At 44.1% G+C, this 21,487-nt stretch overlaps 1 protein-coding gene across 1 annotated transcript; it reads right to left on the bottom strand.

Moving 5' to 3' along the window:
- Positions 1 to 9,073: 9,073 nt before the first annotated feature.
- LOC122913385 (zinc finger and SCAN domain-containing protein 4-like) lies at positions 9,074 to 12,882 on the bottom strand. Its single transcript, XM_044260129.1, has 4 exons — positions 12,869 to 12,882; positions 10,889 to 11,264; positions 9,887 to 10,052; positions 9,074 to 9,801 (listed from the first exon to the last, which is right to left on the bottom strand). Exons 1-4 carry the CDS (start codon positions 12,880 to 12,882, stop codon positions 9,074 to 9,076), a joined length of 1,284 nt encoding a protein of 427 aa, XP_044116064.1.
- Between the last annotated feature and the right edge of the window lie 8,605 nt (positions 12,883 to 21,487).

Genomic DNA, 21,487 nt, shown 5'->3' on the forward strand with positions numbered 1-21,487 from the left:
TAAAATAAAGGGGATTAAAAATTGGTTTACCTATAGGGGTAGTATTGATTGGGGAAAGGGGATTACTTTGAAGTTAACTCTATATGAATATTAGAGGATAAAAACAAAAAGGAATACACTAGACTAAACTAAACTAAAATTTTTTTAAAAAAAGGAATTCAAAAAATAATGCAAAAGAAAAACATAGGTGTATGTATCAAAAAGTTCAGGTTAGAAAGGTATTATGGAATTTGATGTACTGTACAGCTCGCTGTGATGGTAAATAGGTTAAAAAAATTACCTATGTGTAAAAAAAAAAAATGAACAGGAATAGTGGAAACGAGTGAAAAATACAAGTTTTCCTATGAAGTAGTGGTGGTTCTCTTGTCCTTTTTTTTTTTTCTTTCTTGGTTTGTTTTCTGGGGGAGGGGCCTGCCACGTGGGTTGTCAGTCAATGATGTTTCCTGAGTTGAGTCCCCCCGCCCCCCTCATGGGGGTGGGCTCTGGGGAAACTGGTTTTTTTCAGGCTTTTGTTCTCTGGCGGTTTTTTTGCTTGTTCACTTTTTTCCCTCTCACCTTGACCGCCTTTGATGGTTTTTGTAGTATTAGAAGAAATCAAACCGCACCCTGATTTCCGTCTCAGAGAGAAGTCTCAGTCTGGGTGCAGAAGCTGAATAAATTTCCCCTTGGCCGCTGGCAGCGCAGGTTCCAAGTTGCAGACCCTGGGGGTGCAGGATCTTTTGCTCATCCCCAAAGCCAAGGCAGTGGCGGCTGTCTGGGAGCTCCCGACCGCCAGAGAGGTTCCAAGCAGCGATCGCACACTGAGATTTTGCCGCTGGCCTGGGCTGGGAGTGCCCGGCTTGCGCACACCTCTTTTCAGAGGCAGCTATGGGTCGGGCGCGCGTCTGGGGCACTGAGAACGGGGCGCGGGTCCGTGAGCCCCAGGCTGGGCTTTTGCGTGCCTCTGTCCGGGGAATAGTTTCGCGCGCGCGCGCGCGGCTTAGGCTTTGAAACAATGGCGCGGGTCAAGGAGCGCCAGCCGGGCCTCAGTAATTCAGGGGAGCGTGAGGGACGTGCGCGCGTATCTCAAGCTTTGTGGTAGGGCTAGCGCGTGTTCCGCAGACCGCCGCGGCTCCCATCCCCTCACAGGAGCCGGAACCCACGCGCTCTGGGGTGCGCTGGCGGCTTAGGGACCAGGAGCTGGTTTTTCCGCCGCACTCTCTCTGCCTCAGCGCCGGGGAGGCCGTCTGGGACCAGGGACTTAAGCCCCTGTCCCTAGCCGCCCCGATTCCCACAATTTCCCCCCCGCGATCCTTTGCTCTTTTGAAGTGCTTTCAACCAGTCTCCGAGTTACTGCTGGTCCCCAGACGCAGGGCACTCTCGCTCGTATTGGGGTATTACTTTCCCACGGGTCGCCACTGGTGGCTCCCTCCCCCTTTTGTTTATCTTCCGATATCAGTCCGCCATTCCCATTCCGCTTTACCTGCTCACTGGCGTCTTATGCCCCTGTAGAGATCAAGACGTGTATAATTCTAATCTCAGGCTGATTTCATGGGTGATCGGAGTTCTTTGGTAGGTAATCAGCTCACTTTGGGGTACCAGCTGAAAAGACGCCTCTTCCTACTACCCCGCCATCTTGTCCCCCCCTCTGTCTCAAAGTTTTAATGGGTAATTGCTGAAGTAGCTTTCAAAGTCTTTGGTAACCTGAAAGTTTTATTAAAGTTTTGCTTAGATGACAAATGGAATTAAATTGTGGACATCTAGGTCTTAAAGAATAAAATGCTAAGTCATTAATTACTGGATGTAGGTTTGTGCTTTTGACTTCTTAACTGCAAAGAAACTAAGAGTATTTAAATATGTTGGTAAACGTGTTTTGCGCTTAACTGATTCATAAATCTGTCATCTAAAGAATTCTGTTCTAACAGTTCACAATTGGTTAATACTTAGTCTTCACTAGAGATTAAGGAGTTTCTAAGAGTAAAAAATTCTGCTTAGTATAACTAAGACTGATTAAAATAAAGGAAACTCTGTAGGAAAGTAGATGATATATAAAAAAGATTTGTAAAGGGAAATCTTCATAAAAGGAATTTTAGATATGGTCAGGACAGACTAAAAAGAAAAAAAAAACAGACTCCAAGGTGATTTAATACTCTCCTGACCTGCCTCCACATAGATTATACTTCCAAGTATAAGGGCCATTTGGCCTTGAGAGATTAAGGAAGCAGCCCAACCTTGAGAGACTGCGAAAACACCCTGTTGCCATCCTCCATTGCCTGTAACCATAGAAATTCACTCTAATCTGTAAAGAGTGAAAGGGGAGACTGATCACCTCCCATTAGCCAGAGATACCCAGAAGGGGAGGGTATCCAACCTGTTTGAATCTGAAGAGTGCCTGACTGTGTGAATGTGTCTGTATGGCTCCACTGCTTTGGCTACGGAGTCTGAGTGGGCTGCACCCTGAGTCTCGCAGGGCGTCATACAGCATAATGGTCATCTACTCCACGGAGTAGATGGTCCGAGGTTTATATGGACAGGCCTTAGCTAAAACGCTCCTAAGTTCCTGTGAGGGATGCGAGCAGGACAGCAGGGGAAAGATCCCCCTCCCTTGTCTGCGACATCATTCATGATGGGAGGGAAACCCAGAAAACTTCTATCTTAAGACTGAACACTTAGAAATAAAATAAAAAAGGGAAAGACACTGGCATAAAAAGCTGGTTTTCTTTCTGTTTAAAAGGGCAAAGTTTTCTTAGATTAATTGATCTGTTAAGAGAATGTAAATGGTTTTCTCTTTGCCAGCCCAGAAAACCCAACTTCTATGTTCTGTTTTATCAGGTGTTTAACATCCCTAATTATACTTAGGCATGTGTTTTAAAACTTTCTAAGGTTTTAGCAATTGTTGACAAGATTTAAACCAATGATAAACCTTGAAATACATTTGGGAAAATGCTATAATTATTCTAGAGATTCTGTGCATTTCCTAAAGTTTTAATGTTTTGAGAGATCATCACTTAATATTGTAATTATGGAAATGTTATGTGTCACAGAAGTAACCTGATTTCCTTGCCAGCTAAATTGTAAACTCTTGTCTCATCAGCTCTAACCATATCCATTCTGAGTTTTGTCATTTATAATTGTTTTAATTCTCTTGTAAAATGAGTTTTATCTTAAGATTCATATAAAGGACTTTCAGGATAAATACAGATACTTGATATATTTGAAAATCCTAAAACTGAAATGGGTAAGAATTTCCAAAACTAACTAAAGGTGCATTCACCAGAATTAATAACATGGGACTAAATGAACTACAAGATTATAGTGTTATGTCTCTTAATGTTTTGTCTTGTTTTAGACATTGCAGCTTCTCTAATGTTTGCTCTTCCAGACTAGGGATACTTTTTCTTAAGTTATCTGTAACTCATAGAGATGTAAAAGTGCTCATTTGTAAACGAATCAAGGCATTCAACTTTTCTCTCTATCTGAACCCTCTGAAACCAAAAGGTCTCAGTAAGTATTCTTTCTTCCATGGCAATCAGTCATTTACATAAGTTCAATAAGAATCTGTTCTCCTTGTAACAGGACAGCATTGGAAACTGGTTATTTTACCAAGGCTTTGACTGGGATGTCATATTTAAAAAGATTCAGATATGACCAGACAGTTTAAAGGAACTAAGGTTGACTTTATGAAACCTGGAGCCATAAAGCCCCTTGGGACTGTTGGCCTGATACCTTGCTTACAGAGTTCCCAGCAGCCTCACCAGGTGAGTAAAGAATGTCACTCCTTGGTAGGTGCAGAGTCTCAGAAGAGGAATTTGCCCAAATCGACAGGTATTGCAGGCACGCCTGATGGCAAGTACAGGGCTTGGCTTCTGGCCTGGAGAGACTACTAAAAGTTCAACCTGGAGATTCCTTATAAAAAGTTCCAGCAGAGCAGACTCTAAAAGATCTATTGATCACACTCACTGTTCTTGCTGAGCTTATGTAAATAATTAGGCCAAGTTTGTTAAAACTGGACTTGTTTCACAAGTGAATTAGTCCTGATTTGGCTATCTCTGGAAATGAGGGTTATTTTAGAGAGAAAAATTATGTTTTAGTAACACACCTTTATGGATGTTAAATTCTAGATTTGATTGTCTTTAAATGTTTACCTAAGCTAAACAATTTGAGGTAAACTTCAGATAGCTACACAATAGCTTCTTTAGTCGATCTTATTTTGTGGGGATATTAGCAAGACCCCACGGCACATGATTAAACAACTGGAAAATGGGATTGATTCCCCAGGGGAACTTAACTAATACCTTGTTTGTGGCTGGGATAATGAAATTGCCTCAAAGCCAGCCTATTGCACTCCATAGGATTAACTATGGACTTGTGGAGATAATGGATGACCCCACTTTCTTTATGATTGGATCGGATGATGCATGGGGAACTCCCCTTATCTCTTGACAAGTTTTCTCCCACTTGCCAGTGATCCTCTGTAATCAGGATATTGTTAAGGCTGGACCACTAAAAGGGCTACTTAATGGTTTCATCCCTTAGTCATATATATCCTAGAAGCTACCTCTGTTGAGGTGCAATTGCAAACAGATGCTTTAGCTAAGTCTCTCTCAGTGAATAGTTAAGTTCCTGGTTTGAGAGAGGGCTATGGCCAAATCTTTTCAGGCTTCTCATTCTTATCGCCTTATTAACCTTAATATGTTGCTTTGTTCAGTGTTTCTCTACTTGGTGCCGAGACTCCATTGCTGCAATGACTTCACCATGGCCGATGATCCTTACCACGCGCAAAGATACTTCTTTACTGTCAGCGCTGGATTCAGCTGCCTCCGCCTTTCGTAACTCCCCTATACATTCCTCCACTGATCAATGTTGACCTGAGTAGGTAGAGACAGCTCTACGCCCCTATTCAGCAGGAAAAAGTTCCAGAAGATGAGACCTTCCACCTTCAACCACCTTAAAGATTTAAGGGTCAAAATTGTTCAGAGGGGAATGATGAGGGAGCAGGAGGCTGGCTGAGGAGGGAGCAAGGGCTGGCGCCTTGCACCCCCTCTCCACCCACTCCCCTTGGTAATAATATGTGACATTTCACAGGCACCCCTGACTGCCCTAAAAGAAAAGCAAATGGTTATCTTGCAGAGATCACAGCAGAGGTTAGAAACAGCAAGAAAAGGCTCTCTTGTTATAGCAGCAGGGATTGGAACAGGGACCTCTGCCCTACTCCAAAGTACCGAACTTCTGCATTTGCAGGCCGCCATGACTGCTGATCAGGAAGCTATTGAAAAATCTATTTCAGCCTTAGAAAAATCCTTAACATCTCTATCAGAAGTAGTGTTACAAAATAGAAGGGGGTTAGATCTACTCTTTCTGCAGGAAGGGGGATTATGCGCCGCCTTAAAGGAAAAATGTTGCTTTTATGCAGATCAAACTGGAATAGTCAGAGAAACTGTGGATAAACTCAGAGAAAGACTTGCTCAAAGAAAAAGGGATTTTCAGTCCCAGCAGGGATGGTTCGAGAACTGGTTCAACAGCTCGCCTTGGCTTACTACTTTGTTGTCATCCATAACGGGCCCTCTCATTATCCTGTTATTAATTCTAACTTTTGGTCCTTGTATCTTAAACAGGTTAGTACAATTCATTAAAGATCGCCTGTCTGTTGTTCAGGCTATGGTCTTGACTCAGCGATACCAACTACTTAAACAAGTGGAGTCCCAGAAGGACTCAATTGAGGAACAGGACAAATGGATATAAGATTCTATCCATGAAAAAGAAAAAGGGGGGAATGAAGGACCCCGCATATAGACACCCTTCCCCCAGCCATAGATTAACTAACCGCTCTTTTGCTTTTCTGTAACTGCTTGGCTGAAAAACATCCTCCCACCACCTGCCACCTTATCGCAAAAACCAGGAGAGAACAAGGACAGAAAGTCTCTAGAGTCCCGCCCAGTCGTCTCTAGGGCCCGGTCGTCTCGAGGAATTCTGAAGGAACTAACAGCTGTGACCTCAGATAACCCACCTTATGTTTTAAAACATCCAATAGAAAACCTGTTGCTTAGCTGTTGCTCCTGTACCCCTTCTTGCCCTATAAAAAAGCTTGTAAGCCTGAAGCCCGCGCGCTCAGCTAGCTGGTGCTGCTGACCGCCCTCAGGTGCGTCTGTGAAAAATAAATCCTCTTGCTTATTGCATCCAGTGGTCCGTGTGTGCGTCCTTGGGTGCGGGTCTCCTAGGATCTTTCACTTTTATGCCAACCATACTGGGGTAGTGAAAGAATCCATGGCTAAGGTGAGAGAAGGATTAGTCAAGAGAAAAAGGAGAGGGAAGCACAGGAGAACTGGTTTGAGGCTTGGTTTAATAGGACTCCCTGGTTCACCACCCTAGTTTCTACTTTAGTTGGCCCATTTGTTTTGCTTGTGCTCATTCTAACTTTTGGCCCTTGCATTCTGAATAAGCTTATTAATTTTGTAAAAGATCATGTTAATACCGTTCAGCTCAGGGACAGCAGTACAAAAAGTTGCCTACTCCTGAGGGCCCTCATGACTGCCCTACAAATGAGCAAGATTCCTCATTATGAACAACTAATAGGGGGAATGTAAGAGTGGGTTAGCATAAGTACAGCCATCTTAGCTTGGGCAGCCATCTCAGGCCCAAGGGCTAAACTTTCCCCTACTTTACTTTAGTTCCTGGGACCCCCTCACTGCTTTAGTTCCAAGAAAGTACCCCACACTACAACACCCCAGCAGCAGTTAATCAGCGTAAACCACCAGGGGGGCTAGGCGGATGCACCACGGGGGACCAGATGTTGAAGAGAGCTTATCTTACTAAACCACCAGGGGGGCAGAAGCCAAAAGTATGTATGGTCTCTGAAGTGATGGAAAACTACTGTGAGTTGGATGTTTTAAAAAAATGCTATATAAACCCTTGGCTTTGAGTGTTCGGGGTCCTTGTTGAAACCCGCTGCGCCGGGCAGATACTTGGACCCCAGCTAGCTGGAAATAAACCTCGCTGTGTGACTTGCGTTATTGAGAGTGCTCTCTAATTGAGGGGTGGTTGACTCTGTACCCTAACAAACCCATGCCCAAAAGAGAAGAGCATGGAGATTTTCAGCCTAATGCTTATTACTATTTTTATAGAGATGCTATTAGGGACACAAACAATCAAACAACAATCAAACACACAGACACACTCAGTATGCCAAAATTTTTTAAACTTTTTACTTCCCTGATGCTTCAGCATCCCCACAAACAGCGTGTGAAGACCAGGAGACCAAATACACCAGTGTGAGAAGGCTGTTCCCTGACACAAGTTCCCCTCCTTGCTTTCCCATCTCTGACTTCTGTTGGTGTTTATTGTTTCTCTGTCTCTCTCTGGTCCTCTCCTGCTTGTTGAACCGCCTTCCTGGGCTCTCCTCCCATCTGGCCCCTTGAGTCTGCACCTGGCCTCGGTTTTCTAGGACCTGTGAGTACAATAAATTACTTACTTTCATATGCCTCTCCGAGTGTAATTTCTGCTGCTCTGTTGGATCCTTAAAGACTCTGCAAGGGGAATGGGACGATTCTGAACTCTGGGGAAAGGCCCCCAGAGATGCCTTTGAGCATTTACTGCCTGGCTTGCTTACTGAGCCTACTGTCTGCGCCGTCCTGGAAGGCTCCCTGTTCAAGTACAAACCCTGTTCCCAGGCCAGCAATGCACCCGGGACACCGCTCTCCCGGCTACGATCCCGACCAGGAGGAGGAATTATCCTCCAGCTCCCAGATGCGATACTTCTCTTCTCCGAGCACCTCTGGTAACGGGGATTTCAGGAGGTCTCCAGCCACCGAGCCGCACACCTCCCTGGAGGAACCCCGCTACGTGCTGAGGGCTGAGAGGGAGACCCCTGCGCAGCGCTCAGTGCTTTTCAGTAGCGGTTGGGAAAGATCACCCCTGCACCCCTCCCTGTGGGGGCAGGCAGCAGGTTCCCAGCATAGTCCTCTCAGACTCATGCTAAGGGTCCTGGCTGCCCCCACCCCACCCCGCATCCCTCCCGGGGTGGCTCGTAGTCCCAGCCCTCTGAGGCTGAGCGGGACACCCTGGAAAGGGAGCCCACCGCTAGAAGAGATGGTCCAGTGGTCAGCGCGGGGTGGGGGGGGGAGACACGACAACGACAATTAACTGTCTACAGATAAGAGCCATTCTAAAAGGTTTTGCTAAAAGAGAGGGGAAAGTAAAGAAAAAGAACAAAGGTGAAAAGTCTGATTATCTTGCGGTTGGGGCCTTTCCAGGGGTGGCTACTGCCTGGAGAGGCCAGCAGCAAAACCCCCCACCCCGCGCCTTTTCAGCTTATCAACCAAAGACAGGAGAAAAGCCTAGGGCGGGGGTGGGTGGGAAGAGCCTGCTGCTCCAGGAGCATGGGGGAAAAAAAGAACTTTACACCCCAGATACTTACCCAACGCAGGTGTGGCTGGCATAATGCTAGCTATAAATTACTTATTGATTTGAAAACATACCCTTACATACAGGGGGAGAAAAATTACAAGATGATTAAATAAACTGTGCATGTTTATATCCAAATGTGTATACAACCAAATTAAAACAAGTTTCCAGGGGTGCCTGGGTGGCTCGGTGGGTTAAAGCCTCTGCCTTCCGCTCAGGTCATGATCTCAGGGTCCTGGACTCGAGCCCTGCATCTGGCTTTCGGCTCAGCGGGGACCCTATTTCCCTCTGCCTGCCTCTCTGTCTACTTGTGATCTTTGTCAAATAAATAAATAAATAAATAAATAAATTTATTTTTTTAAAGTGTGGACAAAGGACAGGGGAGCAGGAGGGAAAGCATCCCTTGACCACTGGGAGCTGCTCTTGGTGTCGTATGGTTGAACATTGCTGGGTTTTAGGAATAAGCACCAACATTACACATTCGTGCATTCATGCAGCAGACTCTTTGTTGGCTACCTGAAATCTGTAAGCCACCTTTCTAGGCACATGAGATACTCTAGTGAGCAAACTGAGAAATTCCTCCCTCACCTCACATTTTAGTGAAGACAGTACACGGACAATATAATCAGGAAATGACACGTTCTAAACAGGGAAGTGCCATGGAAATACACGCATCTGCATTCGTATTTCTACGTCATTCCACTGGGGCTGCCCCTGAGGAAGCTCCTGGTGTGGAAGGAAGCCCTCTGGAGGCCCTCTTTTGGTGAGTCTTCAGATGGCGGTGGTAGGTCGATGACTGGCGGTAGCTTCTGTGGCAGAGGGAGCACTCGTAGGGCTTCTCTCCTGTGTGAATTCTCTCATGGGCCAGAAGGTTGGTTTTGTGGCTGAAGGATTTTTCACACATGCTGCACGTGAAAGGCTTCTCTCCTGCATGAATCTTCTGATGCACGTGTAGGTCTGACGCTTGGAAGAAGCCTTTGTCACACTCAGCACAAGTAAATGTCCTCTCGTTCTTATGTCTTCTCTGATGGGCTTGTAGCTGAGAGAGATACCTGAAGAACCTAGGACACTTTTCACATCTGTATGACTTTTGGGTTTCACGGCATCCTCCTTGCTGTCCTCCACGTGGGGATTTCCCCTCTGTTCTCTGGTGTGTAGGAACAGCCTCAGGGGTGACCTTGACTGGCTGAGAGAGAAACCCTGGTCCCCCCTCTGTAAGGACATCTTGATAGAAGGGTCCTTCCAGGGCCCCTTCCTGGGACCCGGATGTGCCTAGAGCTGCTCTTCTGGAGCTAAGCGGACTCTTCAAAGAAACACTGTCCTCTTCCCGGATAATGAGAAGGGAAGGTATTTCACTGCTTTGACTGGTAATACTGTCATTTATGGGATAAATGTTGTCGCCATTTTCTTTAGCTTTCTCTCCTGTGGGGGATAAAGTGACTCGGTGAAGTCGTGCCCAAGAAGGAGCCGCATGAATCCCTCTGGTACCTCGGCTTACCCCACTCACCTTGTCCTGTTTCCAGGGAAGTATCTTGGGGAGTCCAGGAAGGTGTCCTCATGGACGTCCCTGCTGGGGATCCTATTAACAGCTGTTTTGTTAGATGGACAATGACTTCTTTTAAAGCCATATTCTCAGTAAAGAGGGCTTCCTGTCCCTGCATGTGGACACGGACCTGTTATAAACAAACAGTGATAACTGTTACATACTCTTCACTAATGTGTCTTTTCTAATGAAAAAAGATGAAGGGGAGCCTGGATGGCTCTGGCATTAAGCATCTGCCTTTTGCTCAGGTCATGATCCCAAGGTCCGGGGATTGAGCCCACATCAGGATCCCTCCTCAGTGGAGAATCTGCTTCTCCCTCTCCCTCTGCACCCCTTGCTCCTGCTCGGGCACACACCCTCTCTCAAATACATTAAATCTTTAAAAATAAAGAATGAATACTACAGTTTTCTGAGGGAAGATCCAGCTCTTGTCAAGGCATTTCATCTCATCCTTGAAGTTTTGCCCAACCAACAATTTTTCAGTGAGTTTTTCCACCATCTCTCCAATGAATCTCTCTCTTTTATTTTTAAAGATTTTATTTATTCATTTGACACAGAGAGAGAGACCACAAGTAGGCAGAGAGGCAGGCAGAGAGAGAGGAGGAAGCAAGCTCCCCATCATGCAGAAAGCCTGATGCAGGGCTTGATCCCAGGACCCTGGGATCATGACCTGAGCTGAAGACAGAGGCTTTAAACCACTGAGCCACCCAGGCGTCCCTCTCCAACGAATCTCAATGAACTAAATTAATATGTTGGTTTGTATATTACGTCCCACTGAAAGAATGGGTAGAACACTTTACTTCTGCTCACTTTGGTTGCTAAAGATTCCCCTTGTGAGGAAGAGTGTGATCTGACAAATAACGGCATCTGCGATAACTTCTTTCTCTTCCAGCTGCCTCCTACTGACTACTTATTCCTTACTCCTTTCGGCCCTTCACTCCAGGGGAAAAAGAACCTTCTACTCACTAGGTTAGGTAGCTTCACAGAACTATCAGTCAGATCTTCCATGAATTTCTCCAGGTTTCTGCCACTGGATTCCCATTTCCTTTTCAATGTAGACCGATCACTCCAGTGCCTGTTGATCATGAACTGTTCTAGGACCACTTGAAAAATGATTTCATCCTTGCTGTGTTTTTCTGGCTGCAGCCATGAGTAAAATGATTTATAGAGTCTTTGCAGTTCCTGCTTTGCATGGGAGCCATTACCATTTTGAAATAAGTTGTGCTGAGCATCCTGGAACTCAGAAATGTCCTCTGCCTTTTGGAAAGCAGGTCCTTGGCGGGGTGTAAAGTGTTTTGATCCAGGGTCATCCATAGATGGTTCACACAGAAATGAATCTATTCTTAGGAATATTTATCATAGATTCAACTTCCTGGATTCAGTTTGTGAAGTCCAGTGTTTCTGGAGATCTGTTTCAAAACAAAATCAGGACATCTATAAATAATATTGGATGTATTTTTTAATCTTATTTTACTAGTTAAAATAATAGTCAAATATTGCATAGCACTGATAGTGGTGGATCCTTAAAAACTATAAGTTATGGGTGCCTGGGGGGCTCAGTGGTTTAAGCCTCTGCCTTCAGCTCAGGTCATGATCTCAGGGTCCTGGGATCAAGTCCCACCTAGGGCTCTTGCTCAGTGGGGGGTCTGCGTCTCCCACTCACTTTCCCTCTGTTCTTTACCCTCAATCTCTCTCAAATAAATAAATAAATAAAATTAAAAAAAAACTACAATCTAAAAATAGAAGAAATGTGTATTTAATTATATCACTGTAATAATTTTAAAAAACAAAAAGAAAATATAAATTTCAGGCCCATATTACTCCACTAGTGAATTTTATGAGACATTTAAGAATGAAATAATGTGGGCGCCTGGGCGGCTCAGTGGGTTAAGCCTCTGCCTTGGGCTCTGGTCATAATCTCAGGATTCTGAGATCAAGCCCTGCATTTGGCTCTCTGCTCAGCAGGGAGCCTACCTCCCCCTCTCTCTACCTGCCTCTCTGCCTACTTGTGATCTCTGTCTGTCAAATAAATAAATAAAATATTTTTTTAAAAAAAGAAAGAAAGAATGTTAGTGTTACACAAGAGCATATAAAAAGACACTCCTCTTTTAGTTAATGAGGTTAATTAATTAATCAACCTTACTGATGATAAACCTTTTTTTTTTTTTAACGATTCCCCCGAGAGAGCAGAGAGCCCAATGCTGGGCTCGATCCTAGGACCCTGATATCGTGACCTGAGCTTAAGGCAGAGGCTTGACCCACTGAGCAACCCAGGTGCCCAGGATCTGTATTTTTAAGAAATTTCCTATTGGGGTGCCTGGCTGTTTCAGTTGGTAGAGCATGCAACTCGATCTAAGGGTTGTGAGTTTGAGCCCCATGTTGGGTATAGAGATTACTGAAAAATAACATCATTTTAAGAATTGTCATATTATAGGGGTGCCTGGGTGGCTCAGTGGATTAAAGTCTCTGCCTTCAGCTCAGGTCATGTTCCCAGAGTCCTGGGATTGAGCCCCGCATAGGGCTCTCTGCTCAGCGGGGAACTTGCTTCCCTTCCTCTCTCTCTGCCTGCCTCTCTGCCTGCTTGTGATCTCTGTCAAATAAATAAATAAAATCTTAAAAAAAAATGTCATATTATAAAACAAAAAGATGAGGAATCGGTGTATTACGTGGGCACAGAAAATGAACTGGGTTTTTTTTAGAAGATATTTCAGTGTCATCCTCATCTGGTAAGTCTGACAGGATTAGCCATCCCAATCCCATCTAGAAATGAAATAAAGATGAACCACACAGAAGAAAATGGAATACATTTTTTCCTCTCCCTAATCCAGATGACTTTGGTATACAATGCTAATCTCCTCTAGTCACCCCTATGTTACTTTCCCTTGCCGTCAGGAAAAAGTACTAAGTCCTTCCTGGTCTCTGGAGGCCTTGCCTGGGCCATCTCACCCTTCTACCCCCATCTTAGGTGTCTACATCCAGGTACACTCGTCTTTTTCTCCCCCGTGCAGCTCTCTTCATCTGTGTCTCCCCACAAGTTCTCTTCTTCAGGACCACCCCAGGCACACACAGACCACACAGTCACAAGTACTCAATCCCACAGGGATACCACTGTAGAGCATCATGATTAAGACCTTGGAATTCAAAATCCGACTGCTAGGTTCGATGTGGAACAAGCTGTTCAACCCCAGCAAGTTACCAATAAGGTCTTCATCTGCCACAGAATTCTTTTTTTTTTTTTTTTTTAAGATTTTATTTATTTATTTATTTGACAGAGATAGACACAGCAAGAGGGAACACAGCAGAGGGAGTGGGAGAGGGAGGGGCAGGGTTCCCCACGAAGTAGCAAGCCTGATGTGGAGCTCGATCCCAGGACCCTGGGATCATGACCTGATGCTTAGATGCTTAACAACTGAGCCACCCAAGCGCCCCATCACAGAATTCTTAAAAACACTGAGCTTTTAGAGTTGTCACTGAAACTCAATGAGTTAACATATGTAAAGCACATGGACAGACCCTAGCACAAGGTAAGCCTTCGTAAGGGTGTGCTGAATGGCTGGTACTTACCCTTTGACTCTTGGCCCCTGTTCCTACCCCAATCCACTCTGGACCAACACTCTTAACAAGATACCGTAACAATGTCCTACTAGAAGGGCGCCTGGTGGCTCAGTCTTGATCCCAGGGTCCGGGGATCTAGTTTCTCACCCGCCTCCCTGCTTAGCAGGAAGTCTGCTTCTCCCTCTCCTTTTGCTCCTCCCCTCTGCTTGTGCTCCAGCTCTCTCTCTGGCAAGTAAATAAATACAATCTAGGGCACCTGGGTGGCTCAGTGGTTTAAGCCTCTGCCTTCGGCTCAGGTCATGATCTCAGGGTCCTGGGATCGAGCCCCACATCGGGCTCTCTGCTCAGCAGGGAGCCTGCTTCCCCCCCCCCCCGCCTACTTGTGATCTCTCTCTGTCTATCAAATAAATAAATTTTAAAAAATCTAAAAAAAAATACAATCTATTTTAAAAGTCTTACAAGAAACAAAATCAACAAGACAACACAGCTATACAAAAATGCTTCCAAATGGAGAACTCTTTCAGTCTGGCCAGGATTTTACAAAGCCCACAACATCAATACCTATGGAGCCAGAGCATCAATCAGAATAGACCATCCCCAGCAGAGCAGGGGCCGCTTTTAGGCAACAGGCTTGAGCAGTGGAATGCGGAAAGGACCACAGCGATCCCCATCAGGTGACCCACCTCAAATCATCCAGAGGCCCTAACTAATCAATGAGCTACTTACAAGCAGGAATAGCTACCAAAAAAACTGAAAAATTCCTTATGTCACCATACCTCCCCACCTTCCTTCTTTAAAAACAGCCCCCAGCCCATTGCCCATTCATTACAAGCAGTCTCTCTGTGGAGCTGCCAGCTGCCTTGCGGTGTATTCGGTAAATTTCTATCAATTTCTTTCTGCGTCAGTGAATCCTTTCACCTGCTAGGACACCGATTTCTACCCGATCTGGCCGACCTACCTTTGGGGGCCCGCATTCAACTGAGAGACACACTACACCTAATGCCTGAATAAGCCCCATATTTTTGCAACTAGGTGTTTCCCCGCAATGATTATACCCACATAAGCATGCACAAAACAGGAGCAACAAAACTGGAAATTTCCCTTTTGTTCTGGAAACTCACCTACTCAAGAAGACTGACCTTCCAACTGGGTACTCCTGGGCCAAAATCTCCACAGCCTTTTCTGACTGCCTAAGGCTCCTCCCTTTTATAGGGTGTGGGGTCGATGATGCGTTTAACAGACGTGATTGGATAAAATCTTCCTGTTGACTGAATCCCTGATGGCATGTCCATTTTGCTCCAGCTTCAGCTCTCCAACACATGAGATAACATCCCTGGTGGCGGGGAGCAATTGGCCACAATCAAACACACTAATATTTCTGCAGTGAGATGTGACAACACTCACACTGAGGGAGAATACAAGATTAGCGTTAGTCTCCCATAAATTCTGGCCAAGTTTTGTCTTGAGTGAGTCTCACACAAACTTGCTAGTACTTTCTAATTTCCTGAGATTGTTGGATTGCAAGTGTGGCAGAGAACCAGGCTAATGTTCTCTCTTCCTGTGTCAGTCCCAGGCTGGTGAATCGGAGCAATCCCCAGGACCCCAGTTCAGCAAAGAGCCCACAGGGATTAGAGCAAAGATCATCTCAATGGAAGAGAGAAATCCATGTTTATCTTTATGTTGAGAAAGTACATCAGACCTGAGACACTTAATATAAGGACAGTGAAGTTACAGTGGTGTGAGGCTCCTGGTTTGAAAATCTGGCTAGTGGGGGACTGTCCTGCACTGAGTAGGAAGAAAGGCAACAGGAAGAGATTCTATGAAACTCAGCACTTCTGCTGCCTCTCTCATGAGGAGTGAGACCATTCCATAGAAGATAAGAGATACATCGCCATTGAGCAAGCTCAACATTCTACCTACTTATTTTTCATTTATCACTCCCCTGCTTCCATCATGGAACTTAATCAAATGGAGGGCCAGGATTTTCATCTGTTAGGTTGCCCACAGCAGTCTACATGGAACCCAGCACTTGGAAGGTCTTCCTCAGTATGTGTCAAATTGAAATAGATTTTCCAGCAAGACAAGGTGAAAAGCCTCCCCAAAATGCTGTGGCAGCAGTGGAGGCGGGGGCAGGATCAGACTGGACTAGAGGGAATTATGGAGTAGCTATCTCAAGACAGTTTCAGGGAACTGAAAGATGGGCAGCAGACTCTATCCCAAAATCACCACAGAGAAATTAAAAGTTAGAGGAAACTCAGATTCTAGAAATTACAAAGCCCAGGGGGAAAACACTGGGGGCAATCAAGGCCTATCTTAGATTTGGCTGGATCCAAATTAAAGACTTCAGGGAAGGGAAGAGTTGAGAAAATCACTCTAATTGCTCACTTAAATCAACTGGCAGGCACCAGCTACCTCTGATAGTATGTATGCAAAAGGTAAAGAGAAAGGGATCCATATATATCACTATATAGATCTATATAGTGATATATATGTGATACATATATATATAGTGATATATATGTGATATATATATACACACACAACAGAAATATGTATCACCATATATCAGTAAGGAAAGCCAGCAAACCATGATAAAAGAGAGCAAGAGGAGAAAGGAACAGAGAAAAACAACAAAACAACCATAAAACAAGTAACAGAATGGGAATAAGTACATACCTAGCAATAATTAATGTAAATGGTCTAAATGTTCCAGTCAAAAGTAGGGTGACAGAATGGATTAAAAAGCAAGAGCCATGTCTATGCTCCCTATAAGAGCCTCTTCAGACCTAAAGATGTCTGCAGACTGGGGCGAAGAGATGAAAAAGCATTTGCCGTGCAAATGGAAGTGAAAATGAAACAAGGCTAGCAACACTTAGACAAAATAGATTTTAGAATTATTCATGCAATTGTATTAACCATAACAAATAATAATATCATATACTTTCTTATAGATTGTCTTTGTGACTCAGGAAAAAAGATATTTCTTCCCCTTGAAATTACTGTCTGTATTATACTCTGAATCCCACCCTTTCCCACATTCTCCATTCATTTATTTGTCCTCCTCTTTGTCTATCAGACTTAAAGGAATTCCTTTGCACTGTGTCTCTCTTACCTCCCTGTCCTTGAAATATGAACATAACATTTAGCCTTGTCTATTTCACATCTGACGGCAGAAGCAGCTGCAGCCATCAAGTAAGTGGACTGGCTTCACCATCACCTTGTGGCCTCTTCCTTCTCTAGTCATCCTTCAGGCTAACTGACCAGCCAGTAAGTGCCCAATCTCAGCTAAAATCCTGAGTCTACTCCAAATGCCCTCCTAACTCCTCAATCCAGTGTCTCCACATGAATGTCTCAAATGCACCTTGAGCTCATATTCCAACACCCTCAACTTCAGTTAATAGTCTTGCCATCCAAACAACTTTGAAACCCAGATTCAATCTTTGGCCATAATACCCTATGTTGGGGTCCATTATCAAAGGAAAGAGACAGAGACAAAGTGAAGGCTATGCAAAGCCTTATTCTATGCCAAGCATTAGAAGTTAGATTGACTGGCCAGGGGAATGAGACTGAGACAAAGTGAAAGTTATGTAGAGCTTTATTCTATGCCAAGCATTAGAAGTCAGACTGACCAGCCAGGGCCACCTCTGAAGAGAGCGACCACGCCCCCCGATCTCACAGGCTGGTTTTATAGGGCATACCCACAGACCCACGGTACGTGGCTTCTATTGTTAAGGCGTTTACTCCTGGAATCAATACCCGGAACCATACCAGGAACTACTGGGGCATTTATTCCCAGAATGAAGTCCGTGGATGTAAACAACAATATGGCTACCTAGGCAATAAGGAGTCGCTCTGGCTAAGCAGGCCCTAATAGTTAAACAGGTTTTAACATTAAATTGGCCCTAACATTCCCCCCCTTTTCTTCGGAGATTAGTCAGTTCTTTGACTCTTCAGCCAGTTCTTGAGGGTGAAAACAGGCTGACCTAAGGTGTCGTTAACCTTGAGTGTTGTTCCATCCACTGTTTTTCTGATTTTCTATTGGGTTGTTTTAAGCCAATGAGGTGTCCTCTGGCTGCTGCTGAGTAGGAACAGGGTTTAAAGTGACCAATTTATGAAACCCTTTTGAGTCTTAGTTTTAGTCCACAGTTAGTGGGGTCCACCAGCAGTGGCTCCCATTTCCGGAGGGTGTCCTTGTTTTCAGCTCGTTTGACATGACACTTGTGAATCCAGGCCCTGATGCCTTCTACTTTTACTGCCGTGGGGGTGGTCAGGATGACAGTGAATGGTCCCTTTCAGCGAGGCTCCAAGTTTTTCATTCGGTAGCAATGTATCCAAACCAAGTCTCTGGGTTGGTAAGGATGCAGTTTTATTTCCATCTCTGTCTCAGTGTAGGCAGCTCAGATCCCTGCATGTGCTCTTTTTAAGACAGACTGTAGAGCCTACAGGGACTGGAGTACAGACTGATCAGTCATTTCCATTAGGGCAACCTATTGTAGCCATGGGCAGAGTGGAGGGGTTCTCCTGAACATTATTTTAAAAGGGGTAACCTTGTTTAAGTAGGGTGTATACCATGCCCTAAGGAGGGTGAAGGGAAGAAGTTCCACGCCTCCATCGCCAGTCTTCAGAATTAACTTTGTCAAGGTCTCTTTAAGAGTCCAGTTTATTTTTTATTTGTCCAGAGTTCTGGGACTGGTAGGCACAGTGTAGTTTTCAATTAGTGCCCACGGCCTTGGCCAATGCCTGTGAGACTGAACTCACAAATGCAGGGCCGTTGTTTGACCCAATTATGACAGGCAACCCAAACCTAGAATATTTTTTTTTCTAGTAGCTTTTTGGCTACTATTCCTGCCATCTCATGTTTGGCAGAAAAAGTCTCTACCCAGCCTGAAAAGGTATCCACAAAAACTAACATATACTTGTGTCCATACTTTCCCGGTTTCGTCTCTGTAAAATCCATTTCCCAATAAATTCCTGGTTCCTTACCTCTTCCTCTTTTTCCTCTTCCCATTCTAGATTCTCTCGCATTGACCACCTGACATTGAGCACATCTACCAACCACATCCTGGGCCATACACCCTAATTTAGAAACCTGGAACTGCTTGCCCATAGGCTCCTTAAGCTTGTGTGCCCCCAAATGAGTGCCCTGATGTATTTTGCTGTCGTAGCCGGCGTAACAAATTGATCAGGAATGTGAGGGTAAGAGGATGGTGAAAAGAAATTAAGAGACAAAAAGATGGGGGCAGGAGGAGCACTGAGGAGGATGTCCAACAGTGCTAAGTTTATTCAAAGCATTAAGGCCATATATATAGTGATAATAGGAGAAGCAATACATCTGTGTCTAGTTAAACAAACACGAGTTCCCATAATAAGTTTCACATTTAACTGTAAACAGACCTCGTGACGCCAAATGGCTGATGCCAGTACAATTGTTCTATATTGATACAGCAAACCTGAAAGTAATTTATGGGCTGTACAAGGGTAGCAAGGACCAGCCATGAACTATGACCCCAACCGAATTGTTCTCATTTGTTTAGCAAGCATGTGGGAAGTCAAGTAGGCAAGTGCACAACACATAGCACAGACCCTTTCTCAGTGCTACTCAACTTTTCCTGTCCTAAACCTTTTGTTAGGTTATTCAGACTTTAAAGGAGACACAAGTCAGGGCCTGGTTTGGTCCTCATCTCAAGCCTTATTGGGGCCTCCCACATTTGGCTTACTAATTTTTTTCCTAGTCTTTGAGGAAAAATTAGCTTTCCTGCCCTAGTCTTAGCCCAATCCCCTTCATAGTCTGATTTAGTCCATTTCTGTAAATATACTTGCATCCTTGACAAGGAGGGCCGTGACAGCAATTATGCGGAGGCAAGGGGGGAACCCAGCCACTACTGAATCTAGTTTCTTGCTAAGATAGGCTACTGGCCTTTGCCAAGGCCCCAGAGTCTGAGTTAAAACTCCTTTGGCCATCCTTGCCTTTTCATCCACATACAAGTGGAAGGGCTTAGTAACATCTGGGATGGCCAGTGCTGGGACACTCAGTAAGGCTGTTTGTAATTCCCAAAATGCTCCTTCTGCCTCAGCTGTCCACTCTACTGTAGTGAGTCCTCCCTCAGTTTGTAGAAAGGTCAGGCACTCTCCGCAAACCACAGTATCCAAGGCCTACAGTAGCGCACTGTCCCAAGAAACTCCCTCACTTATTGGGGCGTGGTGGAGCTGGGGTATCGGGTGATCACCTATTTTCTGGACTCAGACAGTGAACGCACTCCTTCATGGAGATCAAAGCCAAAATAAGTGGCATGGCTCTGACAAAGCTGTGCTTTTGTTGTTGACACCCAATACTCTTTCTCCTGCAGAGTCTGTAAGAGAGCTCTCGTCCCCTGAAAGCATGAATCATAGTCCTCAGCAGCTATCTCTGCTATTCCCACTAACTAAGCCAGGTTCTTCCTTTAAATCCTTCAATTTTCTGAAGTTCCCGCCTTATGTCTGGGGCTGACTGACTGGCAAAGGCAAGATTGTCTAAATGAGCTGTTGTGCAATTTCTCTTAAGTTCTCCTCAAGTTGTCTAGTTTAGGTAAACAAACAATTAAAGACAACAAAATCTAGAACTTAATATCCACAAAGGTGTGTTACTGAAACATAATTTTTCTCTCTAGAATAACCCTCATTTCCAGAGATAGCCAAATCAGGACTAATTTATTTGAAAAACAAGTCCAGATTTAACAAACTTGGCCTAATTATTTACATAAGCGCAGCAAGAACAGTAAGTGATCATATAGATCTTTTAGAATCTGCTTTGCTGGAACTTCTTATAAGGAATCTCTCGGTTGAACTTGTAATAGCCTCTCCAGGCCAGAAGCCAAGCCATATACTTGTCATCAGACATGCCTGCAATACCAGTCAATTTGGGAGAATTCATCTTCCTGAGGTCCCCAAAGTATCCTGAGGTTCCTGCACCTGCCAGGAAGTGACATTCTTTACTCACCTGGTGAGGCTGCTGGGAACTCTGCAGGCCAACAGTTTCAAAGGGCTTTATGGCTCCAGGTTTTATAAAGTCAACCTTAGTTCCTTTAAGCTGTCTGGTCATATCCGAGTCTTTCTGAAATATGATATTCCAGTCTAAGCCTTGGTAAAATAATCAGTGTTTCCAATGGTATTCTGTTACAAGAAGAACAGATTCTTATTGAACTTATGCAAATGACCAATTGTCATGGAAGAAAGAATACTTGCTGAGACCTTTTGAGTTTCAGAGGGTTCAGTTTGAGAGAAAAGTGAATGCTCTGATTTGTTTACAAATGAATATTTTTACCTTTCTGTAAGTCACAGACATCTTAAGAAAAAAAAGTTTCCTTAGTCTGGAAAAGTAAACATTAGAGAACCAGCGATGTTTAAAATAACAGATACAACATTAAGAGACATAACATTACAATCTTTCAGTTTCATCTAGTCCCATGTTACTAATTCTGGTTTAGTTAGAATGCAGCTCTTATTTCTGGAATTTTTTACCCATTTCAGTTCCAGGATTTCAACATATCAAAGACCTGTATTTGTCCTGAAAGTCTCCCATATGAATTTCCTTTAAGGTGGAATTCATTTTACAAGAGAATTAAAACAATTACAAATGACAAAAACTCAGAATAGATATGGTTAAATATCAAGTGATGACCCTTATCAAAACATTAAAACTTTAGGAAATGCATAGAATCTCTAAAATAGTTATAGCATTTACCTAAATGTAACCCAAGGTTTATCATTGGTTTAGCAGTACTTCCTGAGTAACTTAGCATACCAATGAAAAGCCTTATGAGTCAAAGAGATCTCATTTATAATTTAAATTTTGTTGGCAACTGTTAAAATCTAAGTTTTAAAGCACATGCTTAAATAGGATTATGGATGTTTAAGATCTGATAAAACAAAACAGAAACTGGTTTCTCTGGGAAGGCAAAGAGAAAACCATTTACACTCTTTTTTAAACAGCAAATCAATTAATCCATATTTACTTGAGTGGATCACCAATAT

This window comes from Neovison vison, chromosome 7 (assembly GCF_020171115.1).
Source record: "Neovison vison isolate M4711 chromosome 7, ASM_NN_V1, whole genome shotgun sequence".
Classification (NCBI taxonomy): Eukaryota; Metazoa; Chordata; class Mammalia; order Carnivora; family Mustelidae; genus Neogale; species Neogale vison.

Bases quoted from the DNA above. Each gene is read 5' to 3' on its own strand.
- LOC122913385 (XM_044260129.1), bottom strand. The intron at 10,053-10,888 runs GTGAGTAGAAGG...TGTTTATAACAG, and splicing joins CTGTGAAGCTACCTAACCTA to GTCCGTGTCCACATGCAGGG. The intron at 9,802-9,886 runs GTGAGTGGGGTA...TATCCCCCACAG, and splicing joins TTCCCTGGAAACAGGACAAG to GAGAGAAAGCTAAAGAAAAT.